At 39.2% G+C, this 12,578-nt stretch overlaps 1 protein-coding gene across 1 annotated transcript in view; it reads right to left on the bottom strand.

Moving 5' to 3' along the window:
• The window catches only part of myo15ab (myosin XVAb), a 70,528-nt gene that overhangs the window by 22,382 nt on the left and 35,568 nt on the right, over nucleotides 1-12,578 (bottom strand). Inside the window, exons 29-37 of the mRNA XM_049469476.1 lie at nucleotides 10,073-10,145; nucleotides 8,951-9,145; nucleotides 7,922-8,037; nucleotides 6,915-7,003; nucleotides 4,547-4,667; nucleotides 4,355-4,462; nucleotides 4,193-4,254; nucleotides 2,575-2,910; nucleotides 1,354-1,441 (exon numbers count right to left, since the gene is read on the bottom strand). Coding sequence (XP_049325433.1) covers nucleotides 1,354-1,441; nucleotides 2,575-2,910; nucleotides 4,193-4,254; nucleotides 4,355-4,462; nucleotides 4,547-4,667; nucleotides 6,915-7,003; nucleotides 7,922-8,037; nucleotides 8,951-9,145; nucleotides 10,073-10,145 — 1,188 coding nt within the window. The remainder of the gene's footprint in view (nucleotides 1-1,353; nucleotides 1,442-2,574; nucleotides 2,911-4,192; nucleotides 4,255-4,354; nucleotides 4,463-4,546; nucleotides 4,668-6,914; nucleotides 7,004-7,921; nucleotides 8,038-8,950; nucleotides 9,146-10,072; nucleotides 10,146-12,578) is intronic.

Consider the following 12,578-nt stretch of genomic DNA (forward strand, 5'->3'; position numbering starts at 1 on the left):
CAGTTTCTCTGATTTTGATATGTATAGGTATATGTTTGAATGTTGTTTTATTCTATAAACTACAGGCAACATTTCTCCCAAATTACAAATAAAAATATTGTCATTTAGAGCATTAATTTGCAGAAAACGAGAAATGGCTGAAATAACAGAAAATATTTCAGACAACAAATAATGCAAAGAGAACAAGTTTATATTCATAAAGTTTTAAGAGTTTTAAAAATCAATATTTCGTGAACTAACCCTGGTTTTTAATCACAGTTACAATGCATATTGGCATGTTCTGCTCCACCAGTCTTACACACTGCTTTTGGATAACTTTATGCCACTCCTGGTGCAAAAATTCAAGCAGTTCAGTTTGGTTTGATGGCTTGTGATCATCTTCTTCTTGATTATATTTAGAGCTTTTTAATGTAATAAAATCATAGAAGCTCATAATTTTTAAGTGGTCCCTTATTTTTTTCCAGAGCTGTATATATTACCACCTTTCAAAGGCTTATTTTTACAGAGAGAGACAGAATATCAACAAAAAATCAAATCCAGAATAAAAACATTAAATAAAGGTGTTTGATCCTCAAGCAAAACATGACTTAATTATTGTTGGAGAAACCCTTGTTGGCAAGCACAGAGGTGCACACAGGGCGGATTTTGGCTCACTCCTCTTCACAAATATCTCTAAATCCTAAAAAATTCAAGGAGGTTTTGATGTTTGAGCTAATTTCATTTTCTATGGGATTAAGGCCTAGAGACTGTATAGGACACTGCTTCTTCTTAAGCCACACTCTGTTTCAGTGGTTGTATGTTTTGGGTCATTGTCATGCTGGAAGACCCATCCATGAGCCATCCTTACTGTTATAAAACAGGTACTCATTCAAGATTTTATGGTAGAAAGCCCCGTTTATCAACTTCTCAATGCGGTGAAGTCTTCCTGTTGTTTAGCAAAGAGACAGCCCCAAAATGTTTCCATGTCCATGTTTGACAGAGGGGATGGTGTTCTTAGGGTCATATCCAGCATTTCTCTGCCTCCAAACACGACAAGTTGAGTCGGTGTACCTGATGTCCAAATGTTTGTGGGGACCATATTACTAATTATTACATAAAACAAATGCATCCATTGCTGACCATATAAAAAAATAAATTTATAAGCCTAAGGTTATCTAAGTTTTGTTAAGCACTGACTAGAGTGGTATAGTAACCAGCAATGGGCTGTGGAGCACTGGAATGATGGAGAGCCATCTTTGGGATGAGTGCATTCAGATCCTCACAGCAATATTCCAAAAGTTTGACAATTCAAATACACACATACACACCTGACGTCATATGCAAGACAGAAAATGCAGTTGAAGAATGACATACTGTGTTTCTTGGCAGGCTTGTTGTCTATGGTAATTGGTTTGACTGGAGTAGGCGGAGCTTGCTTCTTTCCAAAACTCCCCTTAGATCCCTGAAAAACAGTATCACACAGTGTCAGGTTGGGTATTTCTAACAATGTGGCAGTAAGTGACAGCAAAATATAGATATTTCTAATAAATTGACCAGTGAGTGGAAGCACAAGGTACAATATCTCACAAAAGTAAGTGCATCCCTCATATTTTTGTAGTTTTTGAGTAAAGGTTTTAATTTTTTTTATCTTTTTACACTGTATAACAATGCGTGCCCAGCAATGTCAGAGATGAAAGCCTCTTCTGAAGTTTATACACAAGAAAGCCCGCAAACAGTTTGCTGAATACAAGCAGTCCAACTGTGTAAATATAACTCAACACACAGCTAATTATGTCTAAAGTGCTGGCAACAAAAGTGAGTACACCCCAAGTGTAAATGGTAAAATTGTGTATTACCAGCACTGCTGCATAGCTTACAGAAGTGAACTCAGACTAAACTCATAAACTCTGTCTGCACGGCACTGTCCTAGAAGGTAGTCTCTTCTCTATTGTATCAGAGTGTTGTATCTTCAGTGTTGTCCCATGAAAAGATATAATAAAATATTTACACACATGTGAGGGATGTACTCAATTTTGTGATAAAATGTATTTAGGATGTTACTAGTAAAATAGCCAGTGAGTGAAGATACGTTAAGATAAGTAAGTTGTTTCTAATATAGTAGCCATAGTGTGTGGAAGCTTAATATAGACATTTCTAATAAAATTATCGCCCTGTAGCCTGCTTCTAACCTCGTCTAGCACTGCTGAAGCAGCATTAGCATTTCCCGCAAATGGTTAGCCGCTAATGTTAATGCTTTAGCTTTAGTGCTGGAGAAATTTAGGAATCTAAGCAGGAGAGAAATCTGTGTAGATTTATATCCAGTGCTCGTTTGACTTTAAAAGAAAGTCTTTTTTATTACAGTTTTGTTTACTTAGCTTAACTTTACTTAACTTAGACCTGCTGAATTAAAAGTTCCTAATAGTGTCTCTTAAAATGTGCTTTATAATCCGGTGCACTTTATGTATGAAAAGAGACCAGAAAATAGTTATTCATTGATAGTGCGCCTTATAATCCAGTGTGCCTTATAGTGCCAGTGAGCGTAAGCAGAAGTGTAGGTAGGTGTTTCTAATAAAATGCACTAAAAGTGAACTGAACCTGTGCTGGAATGGTTTTCCGTAGCTGAGGGGTCTTCAGTGGGCCGATTTGACTGGTTGGACTCTGAGTTTCAGGGCTGGTGGGGGATGAAGGCACTGGGTTTGGGGTTGCGCTGGGGTAGGGGCTGACCAGTGAACCACTGTAGGAGGATGAGGGGGTGACATGGGCATACGGGCTGGGAGGGATGTTGGCATAAGGGCTTGGTGGGATTGCAGGGTAAGGGCTAGGGGGAAGGGTGTTGTAAGGAGTTGGGGGTGGGCTGGTGGGTGGGCTGGTAAGTGGAGACATGGGTGGGCTGGTCACCATAGCCATGGCCTGCATGGTCATCTGCTGGGCCTGAATAATAGAGAGAAAGTGTCAGCTTGCAAATACAGACCAGACAATTAAATTTCTTGAATAGAAACCGAGGACCAAAAAAGGAGTTTAATGTGTACTATTAGTATACATCTTTTAAACTAAAATTAAGCAAGTATGCTTTCAGTTTTCACTTTTTTGTACTTAACAGTGACATACTAAACATAATTATACTTAATAGTATACTATAGTACACTGTCAAGTACACTGGAACCTTTATAGCACCAGTATAAGTTCTTGCCAGTCAACTAATGTTAGCTTTAGCCATTCCACAGGCTCCAGTGTGTTTGATAACTGCATCAGCCCTTGTTCAGTTGACCTAGTATTAGCATATAGCCACTACAAAGGTTCCACTTTGTTAAAAAACTGAATCTGTTCTTGCTTTGTTTGGCTTAACATTAGTTTTCAGCAATTCCAAAGGTTCCATTGCACTAGATTACCTCACCAATCCAACCTTTTGCTTTTTGCCACTGTAAAGAATTCAGCCTACTCGATATTAGCATCAGTTCTTGCTTTTAGCATGTCAAATAACAGCATCAGTCCAGCGTGGATTGCCATAGAGCTAGTTTTTAGCCTTTTGCAAAAGCTCCAGTGAACCAGATAATAGCATCAGATCTTGTTTCAGTTCCTTATTTAGAATTAAAAACTTTCTTTGCAGAGTGTATGTAAATTTGAGTGGTGTAAATATAATGTGTCAAGACGTAAATGAGATGTAAGTGTTATGTTTCTGCTATTTTTTTCATTGAATAGACAACAATGGTTGTGGTTCATAGTTTTTCACTTCCATGAACTTTTCGTGACATGATGCATTTCGATGGAAAAATTTGATGATGAGCATCACGGGAACAGGTGATTCCACATTATGTTACTATGAAATTGAATGCAGTTCAACTGTTTGAACACTAGAGGTCAGAATTCTCCTAGTGGAGGCCTGGAGAACCAGTGGGCGTAAGCAAAAGGCAAAGAGTATACAGAATGTCAATCATTTTAGAATAAATCAATCACACAACAGTTTTTTTGATGTCAGTCACTTTTTTAAGCCAATCAACAGCCAGAGAAACCTGTCCATCATTTTTCTTTGCAGCCTCCTAAAAGGGTTTGTATTGGATCTGTAATTTCTTTTGGCTTGTGGGAGCAGAAATAGAGGTCTGGCTTGCCTGGGGTTCGTTGGGAGGGTGCACAGGGTGGTCAGAGTGCATCGTTACACCCCTAGATTGAATGAATGGCATTTTGGGCACAATGTGTGTGTGTGTATGTTACATACCATAATGACAGCTTGCTGGTTGATGATAGCCTGCTGCTGCTGGGCCATTACAGTATTAGCATCTGAGCGAGACAAGACACAGAATGAATCAGCTTCATTAATCGAACTTTTTGGCAGCTTTACTGATTTTGTGTGAATTTGAAGCTATTGTATTGATGCTACCTGGAGTAGCCGGCACTGCAGCTGGCACTACAGCCGGCACTACAGCTGGCACTGCGGGAACACTGGGCATGATCGCTGCTCCAGGAATAGGCGGAAGCACTCTCACCGCTACAACACACATATAAATTAGTAAATGAAGTGGATGATCTGATTTCATTGTGCTGTGTGTGTGTGTATGTGTGTGTGTTTTACCTCCTGGGTGTAAAGCTGCTGAATAAGGGACGCTGGCAGCAGCTGGAACTCCAGTACCTTGGAAACCACCCACACCCCCTCCTCCTTTCATTCTGCCAGACAGCACAGATGCATCCATATCCTGAACACACACAGACAGAGAGAGAGAGTGGTGAGGGGAGGGTTAAGAATTGTATTGAATGATATAATAAGGCGCACTATGAATAAACTTCTATTTTCTAGGCTTTTTTCATACATAAGGCGCACCGAATTATAAGGCGCATTATGCAACACTAGTAAGGAACAGGGGTGTCGCCATGTTTTCCTTCTAATTCTTGCCACTGGTCTCGCCACTGGGTTGCCACAGTTACCGGCTAAAGCTGCCTGACAGTGCTACACTAAGAAACCCTGAGTGTTTCGGTAACCCAGGGAGATATTAGGCATTATCGGCTACAGCAATCACCAAGCAAGAACAAGGAAACCAAATAGAAACATATAGAAATCACCATGCAACACCTAAGAAACCACCAAGCAACCCCACTGCAACCACTTGGAAACCACATATGAACCACCCTCCAACACCATAGCAATCGCCTACCAACACCATAGCAACCACCTATCAACACCCTAACAAACAGCAAGTAATTCCAGGGCAATCACCTAGCAACAACTTAGCAACCAAATAGAAACATATAGTATTCAACATGCAACACCTGAGCAACCACCAAGCAACTCAATTTCAAAAACCTACCACCCCCTGAAATACCATAGGAAACCTTAATAGCAAAACCACATAGCAACCACCTACCAACACCATAGCAACCTCTTACCAACACCAAAGCAAACCAGCAAGCAATGCCTGGGCAATCACCTATCAACAACATAGCAACCAAATAGAAACATTTAGCAATCACCATGCAATGCCTGAGTAACCGCCTAACAACTGCATTGCAACCACCTATGAACACCATAACAACCACCTAAAATACTGCAGGAATCTTTCGTAACCTTGTAGTGAAACAACATAGCAAACAGTTATCAGCATCAACCCACTATCAATCAGCAAGCAATTCCAGGGCAATCACCTAGCAAACAACTTAGCAACCAAATAGAAACATATAGTATTCAACAGGCAACACCTGAGCAACCACCAAGCAACTCCATTTCAACCACCTAGCAACACCATAGCAACCACCTGAAATACTATAGGAATTACTTGATACCTTGTAGCAAACGTTTCTGTCTCTCTTTCTCTCTCTCTCTCTGTTTGCTATCTCTCTCTCTCTCTCTTGCTCTCTCTCTCTCTCTCTCTCTCTCTATCTTTCTCTCTCTCAATCTATCTCTGTCTCTCTCTCGATCTCTCTCTCTCTCTCTCTCTCTCTCTCTATCTTTCTCTCTCTCAATCTATCTCTGTCTCTCTCTCTCTCGATCTATCTCTCTCTCTCATGCTTTCTCTCTCTCAATCTATCTCTCTCTCTCTTGCTCTCTCTCTCTATCTTTCTCTCTCTCAATCTATCTCTGTCTCTCTCTCTGTCTATCTCTCTCTCTCTTGCTCTCTCTCTCTCTCTCTCTCTCTCTCTCTCTCTCTATCTTTCTCTCTATCAATCTATCTGTCTCTCTCTCTCTCTCGATCTATCTCTCTCTCTCTCTTTCTCTCTCTGTCTATCTCTCTCTCTCTCTCTCTGTGGATCAGAGTTCATTAAAAAGTAACTCCCTCATTTGCTGAGTGTCACTCTCCTGTACTGTGTGTAAAATGATCAGTGTGTGGCGCAAGCAGACAGGATATACCAATGAAATGCAGCTGTGAGAATTACCGTAACTCTGAAACTGAATCAGACACACACACACACACACACACACACACACACAGGTCAGGTAGCATTTACAGAGCACTCACCATTCCTGTATCTCAACTTTCCCAATTACACACCTGATATACAGCCAATTCAGCACTGAGCAGGTGTGCAGGAGACCGAGCACGTGTGTATATATGTGATTGCACACGTGTGTGAAAACATGCTCTTTGTGTGTGTGTGTCTCTGGCTTTCAGGCTGGTTACTCCTGAAACTGAGCGTAGAAACTCAGAACTGTTGGAATAATCAATGTAACAGGACATACCTGGGCAACAAAATAAAGACAGTCACGTGTTTCAAACTTTTTGCTCACAAGAAAAATGTGTGGGTTCAGATAAAAGGTGTTATCTTCTGACCTATGTATAATAGCCAATTTAAATGTTTTTTTTTTTTGCTTCATTTTCATCTTTTAATGTCAAACCCAAATGGTTTCAGTCTACAGCATAAATAATGGGATTGGCCTCACTGTTTTAAAACTTTTGAAGGGGACTGTATGTATGTATGTATGTATATATGAGCACAAGATATCTCCATACCCCATTTCTCTCTGACAGTACAGGATCAAACAGGCTGTCCAGATAGCGGTCCATTCCTTTATGAGCGCCATCATAGAATGAATCTCCATCTGTAAGAGTGCGAGAGATGGAGACATACACACAAAAAATATATATATTACAGCATATAGTATTATTATATCACCTTTTTATCCTTTTTAAGTTGATTTATGGCATTAACAGTTTGATTATTATATTTTAAATTATATTATATTGAACACAGATAGGAGTAGGGCTGCACAATTTAGAAAAAAAATTGACATTGCAATGTTTTTTTTTCCGAAGATATATATGTCGATATTAAAAATGCAGAACCCGTGACTTCACCAGCCCTGCCCTCACCTGCACGCTGTCTCGCTTTAGAGTCAGCTGATCACTCAAAACCCAAGGGAAGCAGCAAAACGACAGTAATCGGCCCTTTAAATCGGGCATCTAAATGGCCTTTTAAAAGGTAAATGAGAGCATTTTTCAGGGATTAAAAGCATGATTTTGGCTGTAACTGGAAATATCTGCGCAAAACTGTGCCGAACTGAGATGCACAGCTTTCTTAGGCAGCAGCAGCCTGTCACTCACACAGACAAAGAGACAGCGCTGTTCACACAGAAAATTACTACACTGTGTATCTACTTCTTGTGTCAAGAACCAAAACATTGCAACATGATGTGCTTGATTTAATTGCCTTAAGTCACATTGCATGTCCTGCGATCTGACTACTGTGCATGCGCACATCATGATGACGATGCTTAAACGATAGATCGTGCAGCTCTATATGGAAGCTAATGTTACTGAAGCAGGAAAATCTTTTTAATAGTCACTGATCTTCACATGTTCTCCAAGGTTCTATAGGTATATAAAGTTACTCTGCCTGAACGCATACACATCAACATGCCCTGTATATAATTACAGTAGGCAGTGTAGATTAGATGGACTGCTGGACATGGAATGATATGGGTATGATATGACTGAAGTGGACAACAGGCGTACATTACCATGACTGAAGTGGCCTTCAGAGATTGGCAGACTGTTGGTTGCCACAGCACTGACTCGATTTGCATACGAGAGCGGCACTTCCTCATCCTCGTCAAATCCACTTCCAAAAAGACTTCTGTGAACATACAGATCCACACAGATATATGTTTAAACAGTAGCCAATGAAATACACTTTATGTACTTAAATGTGTACATGAGTCATTTTACTGGAAACGTCAGACATTTTTACTGGCCAAGTTTGATGAGATGCCATCAAGTCATAAAATATAACATAAACTCTATCCGGACGTGATTAGCCCTGTCCTGGGGTCATTTTCTTTTTTATGGGGGGGGGGGTCCTCTGTGATTTTATTCCCGTCCGGAAGGACCATGTCTATATTTTTCACAGACCATTAAATTTCCTACTGTATTTTGCTGAAACCCGTGATCCTCCGGTAATTTTAGTCCTGTCTAGACTCAAATCTCTGAGTTTCGTCCCCTTGTGTTTAATAAAATAGCTGTTTGTCCACTGTCACGCACTGTAATTACACTTTGGGCGCACGTTTCCACAGAGATCCATGTAAAACACAACAGCGAGTGGAAATGGAGGAGCTACTGAACGCGATGTCATGTGACTGATAAAGCCAAAAAACTCACTGGTCCTCCTGTTTTTTCAATTGTAGTCCGGATCCAAAAGCTTTATCACTGAGTAGAAGTGTGAAATATTTTTCACAGAAGACCCCCTGAAAAAACGAGTCCAGTCCGGATAGGGCTATAGTGTGTTTACAAAGCTAAAAAAACTAAATCTTATTGTAACCAGTGATGTCAGTAACACGCTACTTAGTAACGCATCACTCATGTAACCTCCCCCCCCACCCTCCCCCCCCCATGCTCTATGCACTATGTACACGCTATAAACACCCCACCACTGAAGCAGATCAGCAGGAATTGTGTAAGAATATTCAAGCTGCATAGGCTGGATTATTGTGTGGCATGTTGTGTTACATGTGCATTACACACTTCTTCTGTATGGAAAGTGGTAGACGTACATGCTTGCATTGGGCCGTGCTCTGTTGGGATCGTGTGTAGAGATGATGAAGTGAGTTTTCTGTTTGGGGAACTCTGAAAGCAGCTCGAGATCACACACCAAATCCATCACGTAGTCGTGACCCTCCAGCTCCACCCACTGGCCTGGCTCCTTCATCAGCACAGACCAACCACATCGACCCTCTGAGGACACGCCTCTGCATCCAAAAAAACATTTTTTATCATTAGGATTTAAATAAAAAAAACACTAAGTGCATCATTTAACTGCATCGAGTAACAATAATCCTACTTCTGTACCAATTAGCCAAAACATTACGATGCTCAATATCGACATGTTGAAAGTAGATGTTGATTAACACTTTTGGATATCTTAATATCAGTGTTAAATGAGATAATTTTAGATCCAAAATTAGTTCAAGCTCTTAAAAGCCTAAGAAGTAGTTTGGTGTGTGCTTTCATTGTGGAACTCCACCTCGCTCTGCCTCCAGCCTAGTTATGTCACATGAGCCTAGGCTGTAGTGTGAAGAGCTGTTATTTAAGGTGTTATCATAGATTTTTCTGTTTTTATCAAGAAATTCTAATTATTTTTTTACATTTATTTGTTCATTGTAAATTAATACTGATGTTAGTCAGGCAGTAAAGAAATGCATAAGGAATCATTTAGTAACTTAAAAAGAACCGACAAAGTTTCTGCAGTTCAGTAATAGAGCTTTTTCAGTGCATGGTACTGTATCTAAAAAACTACCGATCTGAATCTGGTTATCGGAACTCCAGAGACTCCTATGGGTAAACGATGCATAAGTTCCCAGCTGTACATGTGACAGAAAAGATAATCATCTTCTATTGGTTTATGATCTGGTTCTGACACTCGCCTGTCCAGTGTAGACCCATACATAACAAGGGTGCTATACAATGTGATGTTACACATTCCATCAATAAGCATTTCTGTAACTTCTGCCACAATAGTCCTTCTATGGGTCTGGATTGTTTGTAGTAGCCCTCTTTGAGCCTTGGGTATCTGTTTTAAGGTTTGTTGCTCTTTGTACCACTGTCTGGTGGTCCTCACCCCACATAATGTTTTGGCTTATTGGTTTCATTGGTTTTATATGAAAAATATGACTAACCTGTGCTGCAGAACATCTCCGGCCAGGTCCTCACCTCTGGTCCAGGAGTGGAGTGGACACAGAAAAGATGCTCCTACACAAACACATAAATATATATATGAACAGGAATACCTTGGACAGAAATATAAAAAAAAAAAGTCATGTTACTACATTCAATGACAATAAAATGTCTCGAAAAAATTAAAATGAAACTTTGTAAGTGTATTATATCATGTTCTGCCACTTCTAGCCTAGATACAAGATGAGATATGGTTAGGCATGGGGGCATACATGTTCTATTTGGCATCCTGTAGCACATTTGTCTACAGTAGAGCTTGTAGATCCTGCATTATCCTGCTGAAAAAATGCTAGTTTAAAGCCCTGCCATTAAAGAGGCAATACATGTGGCTGCAGAATGCCCTGCACATATTGTTTAGCTTTTAGTCTTGTTAGTAGTGATATGTAGAAGAACACTGTCATATCCAATGGCTTCCAGAAAATAACACCAGCACTTGGGGCAATTGAAGAATTGAGGACTGCCAATATGATCAGGAGATTGCTGGTTCGAATCCTGTTTATGTAGCTTGCTACTGGCTACCGGAGCCCTAAGAGAGAGCACAATTGGCGTTGTTCTCTCTGGATGTGTAGATGGTGCTCTTTCCCCTCATCACTCCATCATCCATCATCACTTGGAGGATGTGCTAGTCTTCACCCTCCTGGTGTGTTGGAGCATCACTAGTGATAGAGGGAGTCCTAATGAGTGGTTTGGTAATTGGCCGTGTAAACTGGATTAAAGCACTCACAACAAGGCCTCCATACTCGAACCTGACCACTGGTGGATCCCAGAGCAAACCTTGATTTGTTGCTAAAGAGTTCCTTTTTTTTGTCAACGTGGAAAAGTTCACAGTTAAACTTCATTATAAATGATAAAGCTGGCCAGCCCAATTTTAACAATAAAAATGCAATATATATCAATGAAATAACAAAGTACAGCTCCAGAAGCCTTAGGGTTACAACAGCCAGAGCCTACAGAAAGAGTACCCTCTCAATAAGCCTGCACACCCCCACCACCCAAACACACACTATCAGATATCAACTAATCTGGATCAACCCAACCAGGCGAAGACAGAGAGACAGTGTGACTGAATCACACAACAGAGACTGCAGAAGAGAGAGAGAGAGAGAGAGAGAGAGAGAGAGAGAGAGAATGAAATAAAGGGACGGGGAGGAAAGATAAGGTATTGAAAGAGTAACAGATTAGCTGGAGAGATAAATGACACCAGTCCTGATTTCTATGTCCACCTGATGACCATTGCAATCATTTGATTTAACCCATTACAAACTACATACATGCACTGACGAAAAAAAAAAATGCTGTATGACCTAGTTATAATGCAGTAATATCCCTTGTGAAAAAGTTGTGTATTTAAATATAATTATAGTGTACTTAAACTACATGCAGAATAATTTAAGTATACTTTTTCTACTTATACTTACATTTTTATGGCTTAATCTGTACTTGAGCATACTTTAAAAAGTACACCTTATTTGGCTGTGCTAATTTCGTACTGTTAATATACTTAATAAAAATACATACTTAGTATTATTTTACGAAACTGTGCTTTTTATGATAAAACTTTACTTTTACTAAATGTGTCCTAGCAGATGATATTTCTGCAATGAAACTGTACCTCACTGAAATCTGCTACCACAACTTTTATGTGTTCAAATTATACTTAAAAAGTTAACTTTAGTTAGTATAGTGTAGGTAAAAGAACTTTAACAGCTGATGCTTGCAGCAATGAGTTTTTGCCACTTTATATGCACACCTCAAAATGTGTATTTTAAACACACTTTTAATTTGTTTTTAATGATCAGTTGGAAATAACATATGACTAGTATACTCAGTATAAATTTAGTGCAAATGTATTTAATTTTACTTACAAACAAGTAGTAATTACATATAAAATAGTGGTTGCAAAATTACATATCTTAAATACAGATCTATTTCAGCAATAATTAAGTATACTTTCTTTCACAAGGGTTGCAAATGATTATGGGTGGGGGGTCTAAATATACACTAGGAGTCTTGTCACTGGAGGACAAAAAACTGCCTACTTAAGGCTTCAAGGGGCTACTTTTGGGTATTGATTTTTATTTATAAGACAATCTCTGGCCATTTGCCAGAATACATCACTTCACTGATGAATGTAAAGAACAGCAATGATCAGACTCGCTCTAGTGTCTGGTTTTTAAACATTTATTTATTTATTTTTATTTTTATTGTACGATGTAAAAGGTTTTTTTTTTAATTGTTGTATTAATCTTATATTCTTTTGATCTTAATTTCTTATCAATTAAACCAAATTGTGTTATTATAAAAAAATTGTGTTATTATATAAATCTATTTTTAAATTTTATTCACTGTTATTTTAAAATGATTAAATGTAGTTATTATTTTCTTTGTCATGTTAATCCCTGTATTTGTAAATGCTCGGCTACATTGAAAATGAGGGTTGCCGTCAAT

Source organism: Astyanax mexicanus, chromosome 21 (assembly GCF_023375975.1).
Source record: "Astyanax mexicanus isolate ESR-SI-001 chromosome 21, AstMex3_surface, whole genome shotgun sequence".
NCBI lineage: Eukaryota > Metazoa > Chordata > Actinopteri > Characiformes > Acestrorhamphidae > Astyanax > Astyanax mexicanus.